Here is a 17003-nt window from a genome sequence, read left to right as displayed (position 1 = left end):
CGCCTGTGACTTTGGGGGGGATGGTGGGGGCAGGTGAGACTGCCCTGCCATGGAGGTTGGGCAGGGCAGGGTTGGAGGGGGCACTGGAAAGGGGAGCTTTGCAGAATGTGTAGGAGTTTTCTGGAAGGAGGGCATGCGTGGCTTAAGCAACAGCTCAAACTCGGAAGCTGAGTTTGACAGGTTTGTATAGGAGAAGAGGTAGCGTCAGGCGCCAGGACCAGCAGTTGGGACTTGGGGGCAGGACGAACACAGCCTGCTCAGCGGTGGGGCAGGACCCTGACCCCTCTTGCTACCCACCCCCCAGAGTCGTGCCCTGGTCGGCCCTTCACGGAGGAAGCCCTGTGAGAGCGACTTCGAGACTATCAAACTCATTAGCAATGGGGCCTACGGGTGAGTCCTTGGGTACCCCGTAGACGCATTTCTCAGATGCCCATGGGGATGGTTGAAGCCCACACAGCCCCGGAGTGTGCAGACAGGGAAACTGAGGCCTGAAGAGGGAAGTGGAGGCACAAAACAGCAGGGGCATGGCCTTGGAAGGGCTTGTCCGTGATCTAGGGCCTTACTTTACCCCAGGTGTTTGGGGTTCTAGGAATCTGGGCACTGAGCAAGGGAAAAGATGGCCACACGATGGCAGTAGCGTGCGCGAAGCCTTCTTTAAGTGCCGCTTTGACGGATTTGCTTTGGGGGAGGGGGGAGGAGTCCCTCACAGCATAAGACCGTTGTGGGGTCTGGGACGGAGGGGGGCTTGCAGAGGAGGCTTCTGTGTCCAGGCTTATGTGTCCGCAGCACAGTGGGGGGGGTCTCTGGGTCTGAGAGCTCCACGGGGCAGGAGCGGCTTGGGGTCTTTAATAGTCCCAGCGTTTATCTTATCTACAAGGTATGCAAAACCAGCAGGCTCTAAATGGCTAAAAGTCTGCTTATTTGACTTGTAGTTAAAGCGATTTGAGTGTGTGCCAGCGGGGCTTTTGAGCTAACGGGTCTCAGTCGGCTGTGAAGAAATAAACAACCTAGGGGGTCATCTTTGGCTCTTTATATGACACCAGGGAGAGTGGCTTAAACCCACGGGGTGGCCGCTTTGGGAGAAGGGAGGGCACAGCGCAGGCAAAGGCACAGCGGGTTGGGTTCTGGACCCAGGTCGGGTCCCAGTGCTTGCCGGGACCTGGATCTCGGGCCTCAGCGAGCCCGGCTCCCCCCCCACCCCACCCCGCCCCGCCCCGCCCCAGGGCCGTCTACCTGGTGCGGCACCGGGAAACGAGGCAGCGCTTTGCCATCAAGAAGATCAACAAGCAGAACCTGATCCTTCGCAACCAGATCCAGCAGGTCTTCGTGGAGCGCGACATCCTCACCTTCGCTGAGAACCCGTTTGTGGTCAGCATGTTCTGCTCGTTCGAGACCCGGCGCCACCTCTGCATGGTTATGGAGTATGTGGAAGGTGCGGTCACTGGGGCTTGCATGCCTCCAGAGCAATGGAGAGCTTACTCCTGATCCAGAAGAAATACCTTATCCCTCCTTTGATCAAGCCCGCAGTCTGCTCTGTCCTCCATGGGGTCCCAGCCTGCCTTGGGGGGCCCTCAGTCTGTGGTGGGGGACCCAGCCTCAGGGAGTTGGAACTGGGGGATCCCAAAGAGAAGTGTGAGGGCAGGACCCTAGGGTATAGGGGTAGGATGGACAGCCTAGGCAGGAGGGACTGGTGGGCAAGGGCCTAGAGGCTAGAGCAGCGAAGGGAGGGAGGCGTGCGTCAGAAGGACTAGGGGGCTTGGGGGCCAGGGTGAGGAGTTGTGGGATCAGGTTTGCAGTTCAGGAAAGAGCAGGGCCTTCAGGTAAGTGCAGGACATGCATTTAACCAAGCGGCTGCCGGGTGAGCAGAGGAAGCGTGCACTTAGGAGGCACCAGCTGTGTACAGGGGAAGGGACTGTGCACTTAACAGAGCTGCTGCCCTGCCAGGGGAAAATGAGAAGGCAGGGTCTGCCTATCCTCCCGCACCTCCCAGGTCCCCACCCCAATTCAGGACAGATTGGAGACACTTTCCAGAAGGTGGGGAGGGCACATAGGCACAAATCTGGGCACGGCTGTAGAGCCGAGGGCCTCTGTGAGCACGTCCACCCCTCTGCAGGCGGCGACTGTGCCACGCTCCTAAAGAACATGGGCCCGCTGCCCGTGGATATGGCCCGCATGTACTTCGCTGAGACGGTGCTCGCGCTGGAGTACCTGCACAACTATGGCATCGTGCACAGGGACCTCAAGCCAGACAAGTGAGTGGGCCTGGCTCTCAGGGGGCGGGGCTCAGAGTAGCCTGGGGGCGGGGCCTCTGAGTGGGTCTGAGACTGCTCAGGAGCCCCACCACCTAGATTCTCCTGGCATCAAGGGCCCCCTGCTGGTAGAAAGCAGGAATCTTGGCAATGTTGAGCACCTGGTGTGTACTGAAGAGAGCAGGTATTTAATAGGCGCCTGCTGTGTGCAGGGGAAGGACAGTGCACTTATCGAGGTGCTGGCCAGGCAAAGTGAGGGGGCACAGACTGGACAGGGGAAGGGACCATGCACTCACAGAGCTGCTGCCACACAAGGGAAGTGAACATGCACTTATGAGGCACCAGCTATATACAAAGAGCAGGGACATGCACTTTGCAAGACCTTATGTGTAGAGAAAGGGACTGCATGTCTTGAGCTTCTGCTGTGTGTTAGTGCAGGGAAGAAAGAGAGTCCTAGAGTGTTTATTTTATCCTAGTTTCTAGTAGCCACCTACTGAGTGCCCGGTGCTCTCTGGGTGACTGAAAAACGCAAGTGTGAGTGTAAATAATCCCTCATGCTTTGTAACCCTTTCATAATTTTCAAAGCACTCTTCCGTACATTAGTTGAGCACCTCCTGTGTACAGAGGAAAGGGCTGCTCTTTCATCAAGTGCCCTTTGGATACCAGGCAAGAAGTATGAGTTTCTCAGGTACTTGCCATGTGGAGGTGTGGACATAAGCGTTAAGAATCTGCATGTTTTCAGGGCCTCTTGTAGTTTGCAAGTGGCTTAGAAAACAAAGCACCTGTGTTTGGCACCTGCTGTATACCTGGGCCTGTGCTCACCGTTTTAAGGAACCCAGACGGCGGTATAACTAACTTCTCACACACTGATGACCTTTTTGAGTTTATAAAGCATGTTTTTTAGCTGGTGTGTATTTACTGGGCACCAGCTGTGTAAAGGTGATCAGAACCACAGTTATTAGGCAACGACTGTGTGTCAGTCCCCGAACACTGCAGCTATCTTTTTATAAAGTTTTTATGTTGAGGTCAGCATGCATTGATCACCTACTGTGTGCCAGGGATATGGGTCCCTTTCCAATGGAGGTACTTGCTGTGTGGAGGCGTGAAGAGCCCTGCGTGTTTTCAGGGCATCTTGTTTGCAAGTGGCTTAGAAAACAAAGCAAATGTGTGTTGGCATCTGCTGTGTACCTGGGCCTCTGTGCTCGACGCTCTAAGGCTGCTTGCTTTGTGCCCATTGGGCCTCTGTGGGATCATCCTGGAGTGGGATCTTCCAAGTGTCCCCAAGGCAGGGCCTGCCCCTCCCAAGCTCAGGACCCTCATCTGAAAAACGGTGTGGGAAGGTGCAGCCCTGGAGGGTTCAGGGAGGGATAGGCCCACACAATAGGTGCTCCAGAAAAATATTTTTTCCTCTTTGCTTCGGAAAATTTCAAATACACCCCAAGTCAGGAGAAGGTACATTTGTTTGCTAGGGTGGCCCTAACAAAGTACCACAGACTCGGGGGCTTAAACAACAGAAATTTATTCTCACAGTTCTGGAGGCCAGAAGTCCAAGGTCAAGGTGTCGGCAGGGCCGCGCTCCCTCTGAAGGTGATGGGGAAGGATGTGTTCCAGGCCTTTCTCTCGGTTTCTGGTAGTCCCTAGGCTGTGGTGCTCCTCCTGTGTGCGTGTCTGTGTCCAAATTCCCCCTTTTTATTTTATTTATTTTTTACTTTTTAAAATATTTATTTGGTTGCACTGGGTCTTAGTTGCAGCAGGTGGGCTCCTTAGTTTCGGCCCGCCAGCTCCTTAGTTGCGACACGCATGTGGGATCTAGTTCCCTGACCAGGGATCGAACCTGGGCCACCAGCATTGGGAGCTCTGAGTCTTAACCACTGGACCACCACAGAAGTCCCAGAAATTTATTTTTAACTGGGCAGATGTCCCCCGGAGGTGCGTGAAAATGTGACTTTGTAAAATAAAGCTGGCGCATATCATTTTATCACTTAAAATATTCATATCCTTAAGCTTGCAGGAGAACATGAACAGCAGCATACATGGTAGGTGTGTAAGTTTTAAAAAACTGGTGCGCCCATGAGAGGCACAAATATTTCTGTACACAGCAGGTGCTAAAGACATGTTCACTTAACAATAGGTGCTTACAAAGTATTCAGTTTGTTAAAATCATGGATGCACGTACAAGAATATGCTGTAGATCCCCCCCAGGAGGTGTTCACGAAACGTTTTCATGCCCAGTGGGGACATGCTGTGATTCTCAGGAACTTAACGTTTGCACAGCGGAGTATACAGTAGGTGCTCAAGAGCAACACCAGATGCACCCAGTTGGTGCACAGAGATGTTTGCCAAATTTGTAATATTGCCCAAGACCCGCTGCTTCTTTCAATAATGTGATCATACACAGGCAGTGCTTTCTGATCCATGGAGGGGTCGGGCCGCCTCCTGTAGGACCAAGTTCTGGGGGGGGCGAGGGGGCGGGAGCAGCCAGGCACCTCGGGCCCCCCAGCCCTGAGCGCACCACCCGCCTGCCCACAGCCTGCTCATCACCTCGCTCGGCCACATCAAGCTAACTGACTTCGGCCTGTCTAAGATCGGGCTCATGAGTATGGCCACCAACCTCTACGAGGGCCACATCGAGAAGGACACTCGGGAGTTCGTGGACAAGCAGGTGGGCGGGGCTGCCTCCCTCTGCCCGAAGCCTGAGCCCAGGACATGGGGAGACTTTGCAGCAAAAAGGAGGAAAGAAACTATCCCTGTAATTCTACCCACACTTTCTTCCCTGGCTGGGGGCGGTCTTTCATTTCCCTGTCCCACCTGGCCCAGGTATGCGGGACGCCTGAGTACATTGCCCCCGAGGTGATCTTCCGCCAGGGCTACGGGAAGCCAGTGGACTGGTGGGCCATGGGCGTCGTCCTCTACGAATTCTTGGTGGGCTGTGTGCCATTCTTCGGAGATACCCCTGAGGAACTCTTTGGCCAGGTGGTCAGTGGTGCGTTCCCCCTGCCCTGTCGCCCCAGGTTTAAGTCTCAGCCCCACTTTGGCTCCGGTCGGTGGTCCCCCCTGCCTTTGCCGGGGAGGGGAGCAGGCCCACTTGTGGATTGGGCACCTATGGCGTGCCCGGCCCCAGCTGAGCCCTGGGGACACAGCCAAGGGCGAGAGGGACAGTAAGGGAGATAAATAAGCAAATTATGGAGCAATCAGAGGCAAAAAATGCTGAGGAGGGAAGGAAGCAGGGAGAAGGGAGGGGGCGGGGGGCGGGTGCAGGGGTGCTATATTAAATAGAGAGTCATGCAGGGCCACACTGGGTGACGTGTGGGGAAAGACTTAAAGGAGCGAGAGGGAGTCACAGAGATGGATGAAGGGAAGGTGCTCAGGGCAGAGGGCACAGCCAGAACAAAGGCTGTATGGGACCAAGCCTGGTATGCTGAAGGAGCAGAGGAGGCTGATGGCTGGGAGCATAGAAAGGGGAGGTGGTAGGAGGTGCTAGGAAGCGCTATCCCCAGTCCCTCATTCCCTCCTCTCATTTTAGATGAGATCATGTGGCCAGAGGGGGACGAAGCCCTTCCAGCTGACGCCCAGGACCTCATCACCAGGCTGCTCCGACAGAGCCCCCTGGACCGTCTGGGCACTGGTACGTAGGTGTGGGTGAGGCCCAGGTGGGTGGGATGGGGGCTGGGGTAAACAAGAGCTCTATTTGAGAGGCTGCATAGAGGAGGGGGACTTGAAACTGGGGTTTTGACGGATGCATAGGAGCTCACCAAGAACTAGCATAAGATTTTGAAGAGTAGCAGGTAGCTGGGTCTGGTTCAGACAAGGGGCACTGAGGCTGTGTGTATGAGCCTGCCAGGTTGCCATGGGCTGTGTCCTACGGTCCCCAAGGCCCAGCCCAGTGGATCCCACTGTCCCAAGTTTCCCCAGCCACCAAAATATTGATTAAGGGACTATTTAATATTCATGCAGCCACCCATTATGTGGCCACTACAGATCACAGTCAGGATGAAGCTTGGCCACTGGAGAGGACTATGGGGGCTGAGGTTGGGGAACAGGATACAGTCAGCTCTGCTTCATGCAGTCAGCTCTGCTCCGTGGGGTAGAAACATGTGGAAAAAGCCCCCTCCTAAGGTTCTGGGGTTTCTCCAGGTGATGGGATCTCAGAGTCCAGCAGAGGGAAGAGCAGGGCCTGGGTTCTAGCCCTAGCTTGGTTCCCCTATGGGCTCTTAAAGGATGGCTCGTTTCCCCTCCCATCTTTCTGGTTCTGTGTTGGCCAAGTTTGGGTTCATAATTGGCCCAGGGGGCCATGGGGGGTGGGGACCAGCAGGGCTCAGCCAGGCATGTCTGCAGGAGGCACCCACGAAGTAAAGCAGCACCCCTTCTTCTGGACACTGGACTGGGCGGGGCTTCTGCGACACAAGGCCGAGTTTGTGCCGCAGCTTGAAGCTGAGGACGACACCAGCTACTTCGACAGTAAGCAGGGGTCCAGGAGGTGGGCTGTGCTGTTCCACGATCTCCTGGGGTGGTGAGGGGTGTCTAACAGGGTCTCCACCCCAGCTTGGTGCCTCACCTTGGGCCTGGAGCTTCCAACTTCCTGAGCTTTCCAAGAAGCTGGGGCATGTCTGCTGGCTGCCCCCCTGCCTGGATTTCCTATGCGTCTGAGCTCAGGAGGCTGTTGCACCACCTTGGGTTGCGGGAGGGGAAACCAAGGCACTGCATGTGGCAGCCCTTGCCTGGGGGTCCCCCAGCAGGTTCAGCCTCCTGAGTGTCAGCCCTGACCAGGCATGGAGCCCTGCCTGCCATACAGGAGGGTGGGGTGCCTCGCTCAGCTTTGGTGGAGGGGTCCCCTCGAGCACTTGAGGTGAGCTCAGACAAATCTCCTTCTCCCCACTCGGGGCTCTGGCCAAACACAGAGTAAACGCCCCCGGCTTCCAGTACCTCCTCTAGAACTTGATGTGTGATCTTGGGCATGTCAGAGGTCCTCTCTGAGCATCTGTTTCCTTTTCTGTAAGATGAGGGACATCCTTTATGTTTGAGAGGCACAATTTTACCTAACTCTGGGTAACCCATCTTAAGGGTGAGGAAACTGAGACACAAGAATTGCCATCCACAGTCCCACAGCTTTTAGGAACACAACTGGGATTTATTCCCAGATACTAAATCTGCCGCCCAAGCCTCCTCTGGTCGTTAAACATACCAAGCCTGGTCCCACCACAAAGCCTTTGCCCTGACAGTGTCTCCCGACCTGGGAGGCCCTCTCCACATCACCCCACAGCCCCTGTGTCCACCTCCCCCAGCATCAGGTGGGCTGCACATGCCTTTCCCTCCCGCAGCGCGCTCAGAGCGTTACCGTCACCTGGGCTCTGAAGATGACGAGACGAATGATGAGGAGTCATCCACGGAGATCCCCCAGTTCTCATCCTGTTCCCACCGGTTCAGCAAGGTGAGCCTGGGCCCTGGATGTAGCTAGTGCTCAGGAAACAGGGCAAGATGTTTGGGGTTTTTTTTTCTTTTTTTTATTGTAGTGAAATACATGTAACGTAAAATAGACTATTTTAGCTATTTTAAACTGTACATACAATTCAGTGACATTTAGTACATTCGCAGTGTTGTGCAACCGCCACCTGTATCTAGTTCCAGAACATTTCCATCATCCCCAAAGGGCAACCTTGTAGCCGGCTGCAGTCACTCCTCGTTTCCCCTTCCCCCGCTCCCCGGCAACCACTCATCTGCTTTCTGTCTCTATGCATTTCCCTGTTCTGGACATTTCACATACATAGAATCATATGCTATGTGGGACCACTGGGGAATTCCCTGTGTCTGGCTTCTTAAGGTCGATCCACATGGTAGCATGTGTCAGTGCTTCATTCCTTGTTGTGGCTGAATAATGTTCCATTGTGTGGTTGGACCATATTTTGTTTGATCCACTCATCAGTTGATGGACGTTTGGGTTGTTTCCACTTTGGGGCAATTGTAAATAGATCTGCTATGCTGGGTGTTATATTATAGCCTCATCAGCTTAACTTGAGTTCCTTCCTTTGTTTATAATTTGATTTAAAAACCTGCACTGCTTATGGGTCTGGGCCCCAGGCAGGAAACCCCAGCTGTGGCCCCTTGGTAGCCAGGCCGCTCTGAGCCTCAGTTTCTCCACCTGTACAGTGGGCTAAAGACTCTACGTCTTGGGCTTCCCTGGTGGCGCAGTGGTTGAGAGTCCGCCTGCCGATGCAGGGGACACAGGTTCGTGCCCCGGTCCGGGAAGATCCCACATGCCGCGGAGCGGCTGGGCCCGTGAGCTGTGGCCACTGAGCCTGCGCGTCCGGAGCTTGTGCTCCGCGACAAGAGGCCACAGCAGTGAGAGGCCCGCGTACCACAAAAAAAAAAAAAAAAAAAAATCTGTACGTCTTTAGAGATGTGGTAAGTAAGCATCTGAGGAAGTGACTCAGGGAAGTGTCAGGCATGTAGGAAACACTCAACTAAGCCGTCCCCCACGAATGCGGTTGTTGTTACGGTTTTTTTGTTTCTGTTTTTTTTTTTATGATGTGGACCTTTTTTTTTTTTTCAGGTACTACCTGAATTTATTGAAGGGCTTCTTAATCTAGGGTTTGTGAACTTGCATGGGAATAAATTACATCTTTATTTTCACTAATCTCTAACTGAAATTTGGTATGTTTTCCAATTGTAATATAAGCAACAAATCACAGTAATATTAGCATGACCTTGACTTTGTCACCAATACAAATCATGGATTTTTCACATCACTCTGGGGTCGTTGTAAAATATCTTTCAAGTTCAAAACTACTTCAAAATTATGGTACTTATGAGACCTGCTAGATCTTGTTATTTAATGCATTACTAAAGAGGCACGTATAGTACCATATTGCTGGTTTAAAAAATATTCTAATATTATTTTAATATAATCAGCCTCACTTGCAACCTGACCTATTTCATTTGATGCATTTAAAAATACTACTCTGAGGGCTTCCCAGGTGGCGCAGTGGTTGAGAGTCCGCCTGCCGATGCAGGGGACACGGGTTCGTGCCCCGGTCTGGGAAGATCCCACATGCCGCGGCGCGGCTGGGCCCGTGAGCCATGGCCACTGAGCCTGCGCATCCGGAGCCTGTGCTCCGCAGCGGGAGAGGCCACAGCAGTGAGAGGCCCGCATACCGCAAAAAAAAAAAAAAAAAAAAAAAAATACTACTCTGAGAAGAGGTCTGTAGGTGTCACCAGTTTGCCAAAGGGGCTCATGTACAGAAATCCATGCTTGTCATGATGGTAGCAGCTCCTCCTCAGAAGCCTCAAGGGCCAGAGCTCTGCCCAGAACTCCCCTTCGTATGTGGACCATTTTTTAAAGTCTTTATTGAATTTGTTTCGATATTGCTTCTGTTTTATGTTTTGGTTTTTTGGCTGCAAGGCATGTGGGATCTCAACTCCCTGACCAGGGATTGAACCCACACCCCCTGCATTGGAAGGCGAAGTCTTAACCACTGGACTGCCAGGGAAGTCCCGTTACTGTTATTTTTAATTGCTTCCCAGGTCTACAGCAGCTCTGAGTTCCTGGCCGTCCAGCCCACCCCAACCTTTGCTGAACGGAGCTTCAGTGAGGACCGGGAGGAAGGGTGGGAGCGCAGCAGTGAGGGGGACTATGGGCGCCGGCTGAGCACCACCGAGGTCCGGTAGGTGGGCTGGGGAGTATAAGCAGGTCCAGCTTCCAAACCTGCTAAGAGGTGGAGCCACAAAGTCTTAACATTGGAAAGAGCTTCCCAGTGGCCCAGTAGAAAAGGGTAAAACATATTGGCCAGCCTGTCAGACCCCTGCCAATCTGGCCCCTATCATCACTCCCTTTGGCTTTGCATTCCTAACCACACTAAACCTAAAGCAGCCATGTACCATCACACTGCTAGGCTTTTGCTTGCGCTGTTTCCTCTGCCCAGAATACCCTTTGCTCATGAAGTCCCTTTCATCTTTCAATGTCCAAGCTCACAGAAATAATCAACGTCTGCTAGAGGATGGGTGTTGGAAGCTGGGTTTTAAAAATTGAATAGGAGTTCTCTGGGCAGTCACAGAGGACAGAGCAGGCAGAGGGAACTCACCTTATATTTACAAATTACCTCTGACTCTAGGCTGAGAGTTAAGGTATGGTCACTAGGGGAGACTGGGTGTCCTGGGGTGAGGGCACCTGGCAGGTGTGACTCAGGCTCTTCCCTGCTACAGGCTGAGGTCCTGCACATCCTCCGGTTCCTCCTGCCACTTACCCTTTTCCCAGCCTGAGCGGGGCCCTAGCCCATCTTTCCTGAACACCATCAACCTGGACACGATGCCCAAATTTGCCTTCTCATCAGAGGATGAGGGAGTCGGCCCAGCTCCTGTGGGCCCCAAAAGGCCCGTCTTCATTCTCGGGGAGCCCGACCCACCCCCAGCAGCCACCCCAGTGTTGCCCAAGCCCTCAAGCCTTTCTGGTAGGTGGAATCCAGGGTGGGAGGGATGGTGTCATGGAGAGTTTCCCACAGGAGGGACTATTTGAGATGGGTTTTGAAGGATGAGTAGGAGTTCTCTAGAGACAACATTCACTTGTGTAACAAAGGCCTCAGTCTGAGGGTGATACCCCCCAGCTTCATTGGATTAGGATGGGAGAGAGGAATTGAACTGGGGAGCTCCAAGAGTGGGAGTTAGGAATCTGACTGGGGTGAGGGGAAGGCTTCTTGAAGTAGGGGACTTGAAGAGTGGAGCTTCCCAGGGAGAGCAGTGAAAGAAAGGTGTGCAGGAAGAGGGAATGCCTGAACAAAGGCCAGGAGGCTGGACTGTGTACACACCGACCAGGGAGGAAGGGGCTTTGCCTTCTGTGGGCAGAAGGGCCAAGTGGTGAGATGGGGGAGGGGCAGACTGACCCCCCGACCCTGCTGATCCCCGTAGCTGACACAGCTGCCCTCAGCCACGCGCGCCTACGAAGCAACAGCACCGGTGCACGACACTCTACGCCGAGGGCCCTGGATGCCGGCCGGGGCCGCCGCCTTGGGGGCCCGAGAGACTCAGCCCCTGAGAAATCCAGGACCTCCCCCAGCGGGGGTCGCGTGCCCAAGTCAGCCTCAGTGTCTGCCCTGTCGCTCATCATCACGGCAGGTGACGCCCATGGCCCAGCCTCGTCTTTGCTTGTCTGTCCATGTCCATTTTAACCACGGAGTAGGGGCTGCTTTGGCCAGCGGGAGCTGGAGGGGGTCCCTCCAGGTGATGTGTCCCCGGGCACAAAGCTCCCGGGGCTGCTCTTCGGGGCTGAGCCCAGGAGATAGGAAGCAGCTGGGGAACTGGCATTCCTGGCAGCGGGCACTACATGTGCAAAGGCCTGGAGGGGAAGGGGGAGGGTGTTTGGGGCATTGGAGTGGCAGCAAAGCAGCCAGAGTGATCAGTGTGGGGACTTCCCTGGTGGTCCAGTGGTTAAGACTCTGAGCTCCCACTGCAGGGGCACAGGTTCGATCCCTGGTCCGGGAACTAAGATCCCACATGCTGCGCCGGGCGGCCAGAAAACAAAAACAGAAACAAACCGACTGATCGGTGTGGAGGGAGGGGAAGGTGCCTTGTGAGGGGACCCACAAGGGAGTGACCCCCCTCCCTGAACCTCGTCCCTGCAGATGACGGTAGCGGCGGCCCCCTCATGAGCCCCCTGTCCCCACGCTCGCTGTCCTCAAACCCATCGTCCCGCGACTCCTCTCCAAGCCGAGACCCTTCCCCCGTGTGTGGCAGCCTGCGGCCCCCCATTGTCATCCACAGCTCGGGCAAGAAGTATGGCTTCAGCCTGCGGGCAATCCGCGTCTACATGGGTGACAGTGACATCTACACCGTGCATCATGTCGTGTGGGTGAGTTGGCCCTGGGATGGGCGGGAGCAGCCAGACCTGGTTTGAGTCCCAGCTCTGCCCTGGCAAGGCGCTTCCCTTTTGGAGCTGCATTTGTTAGTCTTGGAAAGCAAGCGAGTACTCATTGCCTATGAGGTTTTGGAGCCCAGGGCAGGGAACTGATGCCACCTGTGTCTTAATGGTCCTTGTCAGTTATGGGGAGAGGACTGGGCAAGAGGAATGGAGACCTCAAGGGGGCACAAAGCTCCCGTACAGTGTTTTGTCCTCCCTCCCCCAGCCCCGGACCTGTCCCCTCCCTACTGGTCTCTGAAAGGTCTGGGAAACCGGGCAGTGTGAAAGGCAGCAGCTTGCTGGGGGCCTGTAGCTGACTCAGCTGGGCTGGGGTCTCTAGCTCTGGGGCCCAGGCCACTGACCCCGCTATCTGCCCCCACCCCCAGAGTGTGGAGGAGGGAAGCCCTGCCCAGGAGGCAGGCCTGCGGGCCGGGGACCTCATCACCCACATCAACGGGGAGTCGGTCCTGGGGCTGGTGCACATGGACGTCGTGGAGCTACTGCTGAAGGTGCAGGCCCCCAACCCCACCCTCCACCCCAGAGCCTCCACCCCCGTCCATCCTCAGGGCCCCTGGATCTCCCAACACTGCCCACCCTCTGGGCTGCTCCTGTGACCTCCATCCCTACGCCTTGGCCTCAGCTCCCAATTCTGTGTGGTTCCCCCCGTCCAACCATACCACTCCGCATTCGGCCCTGCATGCCCCGTCCCCTCTGCCTCAGAGCCACTCCTCCAGGAAGCCCTTCCTGCCCCCTGGGTGCCCCTTCTCCTGACCTTCCCTCTGGCCCACCCTGACTTTGTGGGGCTGGGGGTATCTGTACCATCTTGGCCTCCTGCCTCCCCTCAGACCAAGGGTCCTCAGGGGCTGAGGCCTAGAGGCGGGGAGGCGGACACAGGTGAGGAGGCAGACCCCTAGTTGGATAGCTCCTGCGACCAGTGGGTGGGTAGATGGCTCATTGGATGGATGGACAGATGGCAGACATCCATCTTTGACCCAGTGAGTGGTGGGGTCATTAGGTAAGAAGCGGGTGGTTAGGATCCGGGGCTTCCAATGGATGAGTAGATGGGTGGGTGGGTGCATGGACGGCCCGTTGGATGGAAGGCACACAGGCGACCCCTTGCCATCCCTCCTGCAGAGTGGCAACAAGATCGCCCTTCGGACCACGCCCCTGGAGAACACCTCCATCAAGGTGGGCCCTGCACGGAAGAATGTGACCAAGGGCCGCATGGCGCGCAGGAACAAGCGGAGCCGAAGGCGGGAGACGCAGGAGCGGTGAGCGGCGGCCTGGCTGCCGGGGAGGGTTGATGCAGGACCTGTGGCACATTTGGGCGGCCCGGGCCGCTGGGGGCAGGGGTTTTGAAGAATCTGGGTTCCTAACCCCCAGGCGGAAGTCGCTCTTCAAGAAGATCTCAAAACAGTCGTCCGTGCTGCACACCAGCCGCAGCTTCTCTTCCGGCCTCCACCACTCCCTGTCATCCAGCGAGAGCCTCCCGGGCTCACCCACCCACAGCCTTTCCCCCAGCCCAACCACGCCCTGCTGCAGCCCGGCTCCCGATGCCCCAGCAGGTGGGTGCACCCCCAGGACCACCCTGGGAAGAACAGCCCCTTAGGGCTGTGGTGGTCAGCCCAGCCATGGGAGTGAGCAGAGTTGGGAGGCTGGAATGACCTGATGTGTGACAGCCTCAAAGGCAGTCTGGGATGGGCAGGGAAGGTTGTGCCCAGCAGACGGAACATCATGAACAAAGGGGTTCCAGATAGGAGAGATGTGAAAGCTAGACGGAGGCTAGGGAGAGGGGATTGGGGGATGGATCAAGCCGAAGAGCTGGGCTTAAATTGGGGGGCAGTAGGGAGCCATGGAGGGTGAGCCAGAGAGGGCATGGAAAGATTGTTCTGGAGCAGGAAAGGATGGTGACTTGGCCCAACCCTGAGGGTCCCCAGTCTGTGAGAGACAGCCAGAGATGGACACCCCTAGTCCCACTGGGTTAGCATCAGACTAGAGAGACAGTCTGGGGCAATCCACAGAGGCAGGGAAGGCCTCCTGGAGGAGAGCCACCAGGAAGCCCTCCCTGCCTTCTGGGGACCCCAACTGCTATCTCTCCCTCTGGCCTACCCTGACCTCATGGGGCTGGGGGTATCTGTGCCATCTTTGTCTTTCTCAGATCAGGCATCCTCAGGGGCTGAGGCCTAGGGGTGGGGGGTGGACACAGGCAGAGGCAGGGCCCTTACTGGATAACTTCCAGAACCAGTGGGTGGATGGCTCATGGGATGGATAGATGGATGGTGGGCAGGTACCTTTGGCTGAATGATTCAGTGGGTCATTTAAGTGAGAAGTGGGTGAAGAGGAGCTAGGGCTTTGATGGATGAGTAGGAGTCCACCAGATCTAAGCCAAAGGAAGAGCCTGTGCAAACAAAGGAAAAACCAGGCCTGATGGGTGGCCACAGGGAACAGTGTGGGCTTTTGGCAGTCAGTCTTAGGGCCCCACCTCGAGGCTGGCACATTGAGGCTGGTGGCCCTGACCCTCCCGTCACCCACAGACACAGTGTCTCCACCCAGCGCATCCCCAAGCTCCAGCAGCCCTGCATCTCCGGCTGCCGCTGGCCACACCCGACCCAGCTCCCTGCATGGCCTGGCCACCAAGCTTGGGCCACCCCGCCCCAAAACCGGCCGCCGCAAGTCCACCAGCAGCATCCCGCCCTCCCCGCTGGCCTGCCCGCCCGTGCCAGCGCCCCCACCCCGCTCACCCTCGCCCCTGCCAGGGCACCCGCCTGCACCTGCCCGGTCCCCAAGGCTGCGCCGAGGCCAGTCGGCTGACAAGCTGGGTACAGGTGAGCGGCTCGACGGGGAGCTGGGGCGCCGCAGCCGCGGGCCAGACTCCGAGCTGGTGGTCATGCGACGGCTGCATCTGTCCGAGCGCCGAGACTCATTCAAGAAGCAGGAGGCTGTGCAGGAGGTGAGCTTTGATGAACCACCTGAGGAGGCCACTGGGCCACCCACCTTGGTGCCGCAGATCGCTGTGGAGGGCGCTGAGGCTGTGCCAGGAGCCCTTGGACCCTTTGAGAAAGACTAATCCCTCCTACCTATCCTCTCCCTGGCCTGGAAGTCAACGCATTTTTTGTGGAATGTGTTTTCCATAAGTTGACACCTGGATGGAGACTGAGCCACCAGCTTCTGACACCTGGAAGATGAGAAGCGATCGCGTTTCTTGCTGGAAGGTGCCTCCCTCATGTTCTGGAGCCGATCAATCGGGGCCATAGGGGCAGGCAAGGGAGACTAGGGTGGCATTGTAAATAGCAGCAAATCCCTGCAGCTAATTTATTACGTTTTATAAGCGATAGCCAGACTGAGCTGCCACTGTTAAGGCGGCTGCCCAGGTCTTGTCCCATGCACTTGGGACCCATCTGTAGACCCTGCCCCCTGGGCTGAGAAGGAAGCACTTTGGACAAGTCAACGTGTATTCGTGTTTTATGGTTTTTCTGTACTTTTAAAATTTTTTTGTGTTACTTGATCCCACCCCTGACTCAAGACCCACAGATTTGAAGGGATGCAGCCAAGCTTACCTGTCCAGGCCCAGTTTGGATGACTTGGAGATTCCGTAAACAATTCCCCTCCACCACAAAACAAAGTAATCTTGATGATGGACTGGATTCTGAAGGCTACTTCCTACCATCATAGCCTCCATCCCTAGGCCAGCCATGCTAGAGTCTGCCTCCAGTCCTATAGGCTTAGGAGGTGTGGGAACTGGGGCTTTGATATACGAGTAGAAGTTCACCAGATCTAGGCAGAGGGGTCACCTGCGTCACAAGCAGACACTGATGCCCCAGGAAGCAGAGGCCTCAAAGGACACTGCCAGGGTAGGAGAAGACCCTGGACAAGATTTTTTGTATTTGATGCCCACCAGGGTGAGAACTTGACCATGATGTGTCTGAAACAGCCCCTGGGGGGTGCCCTCGATATGCCAGAGCCTTGTAGGGCTGAAATTCGAGTGAGAAAAATCCAACTGGGGGGCAGTGAGGCCCAAGTTGGAATCTTGGCTTCACTGTTTGGCTCTGGGAAAATGACTTCCCCACTCTGTGCCTCAGTTTCCTTGTGTTTACAAAACAAATCCCAACGACTATTAAGCACCTACTGTATGCCAAGCGCTTTACTTGTGGCTTTTCCCTCAGCCAACCTTGAGGAGGCTGGAGGTGGTGTCGTCATCCCCATTTTACAAATAACTAAGGCCTGGCAAGGCGTGGAGACTTGCCCCCACCATTGCCTGGAAAGAGTCATGCAGCCAGGCCCTGTCCTGGGCACTGTAGTCAAGGGAGCTGGAATGGAGAATCTGTTGTCAGATACAGCCGACTCCAGCTCCAGCTCTCTCCCCTGTAATGCTGTGTGACCCACTGGGCATCTCAGAGTCTCCATTTCCCATTCAGAGGTGGCCAGCAAGATCACCGTACCCCACAATGGTGAGGGCACTTTCCAGGCACTGCAGCCCACGCTGTGTTCTCTCTGGAGACATCCGTGTAGCACTGCCTGGTGTTGGAACTAGATCAAGGCTGTGCATGACTTGCTCCCGCCTTCCATCCCGGAGCTGACGGTGAATAAAAGCCCACATTTACAAAGAAGAGGTCCAATGTCTGGATTTGTGAGGGGCCAAGAAAAGGGTAAGGGAAGAGTGGGGTGGGGGGCGGGATGAAAACAGACCCTTGGCTCAAAGTCACTTTAAGTGGTTTTTTTGTTTGTTTGTTTTTGGCGGTACGCGGGCCTTTCACTGTTGTGGCCTCTTCCGTCGCGGAGCACAGGCTCCGGACGCGCAAGCTCAGCGGCCATGGCTCACGGGCCCAGCCGCTCTGCGGCATGTGGGACTCTTCCCGGACCAGGGCACGAAC

The 17003-nt window shown here is 55.8% G+C and overlaps 1 protein-coding gene across 17 annotated transcripts in view; it reads left to right on the top strand.

The window, feature by feature from the left end:
• The window catches only part of MAST3 (microtubule associated serine/threonine kinase 3), a 38154-nt gene extending 21415 nt beyond the window's left edge, over window positions 1-16739 (top strand). For 11 of the 17 annotated variants that reach the window (XM_049708735.1, XM_049708733.1, XM_049708734.1 and 8 more), the window contains 16 exons: window positions 305-390; window positions 1224-1432; window positions 2114-2252; window positions 4779-4911; window positions 5067-5232; window positions 5773-5874; window positions 6585-6707; window positions 7532-7677; window positions 9768-9907; window positions 10446-10690; window positions 11145-11351; window positions 11858-12084; window positions 12519-12641; window positions 13267-13403; window positions 13516-13697; window positions 14667-16739. In XM_049708735.1, coding sequence (XP_049564692.1) covers window positions 305-390; window positions 1224-1432; window positions 2114-2252; window positions 4779-4911; window positions 5067-5232; window positions 5773-5874; window positions 6585-6707; window positions 7532-7677; window positions 9768-9907; window positions 10446-10690; window positions 11145-11351; window positions 11858-12084; window positions 12519-12641; window positions 13267-13403; window positions 13516-13697; window positions 14667-15199 — 2898 coding nt within the window. In that variant the 3' untranslated portion in view covers window positions 15200-16739. The remainder of the gene's footprint in view (window positions 1-304; window positions 391-1223; window positions 1433-2113; window positions 2253-4778; window positions 4912-5066; window positions 5233-5772; window positions 5875-6584; window positions 6708-7531; window positions 7678-9767; window positions 9908-10445; window positions 10691-11144; window positions 11352-11857; window positions 12085-12518; window positions 12642-13266; window positions 13404-13515; window positions 13698-14666) is intronic. The other 6 variants (XM_049708731.1, XM_049708730.1, XM_049708736.1 and 3 more) reach the window with 1 other exon arrangement.
• The last annotated feature ends 264 nt before the right edge of the window (window positions 16740-17003 follow it).

Source organism: Orcinus orca, chromosome 3, assembly GCF_937001465.1.
Source record: "Orcinus orca chromosome 3, mOrcOrc1.1, whole genome shotgun sequence".
Taxonomy (NCBI): domain Eukaryota; kingdom Metazoa; phylum Chordata; class Mammalia; order Artiodactyla; family Delphinidae; genus Orcinus; species Orcinus orca.
The sequence above is the reverse complement of the archived record's forward strand: the minus strand, read 5'-3'. Positions and strand labels throughout refer to the sequence as shown.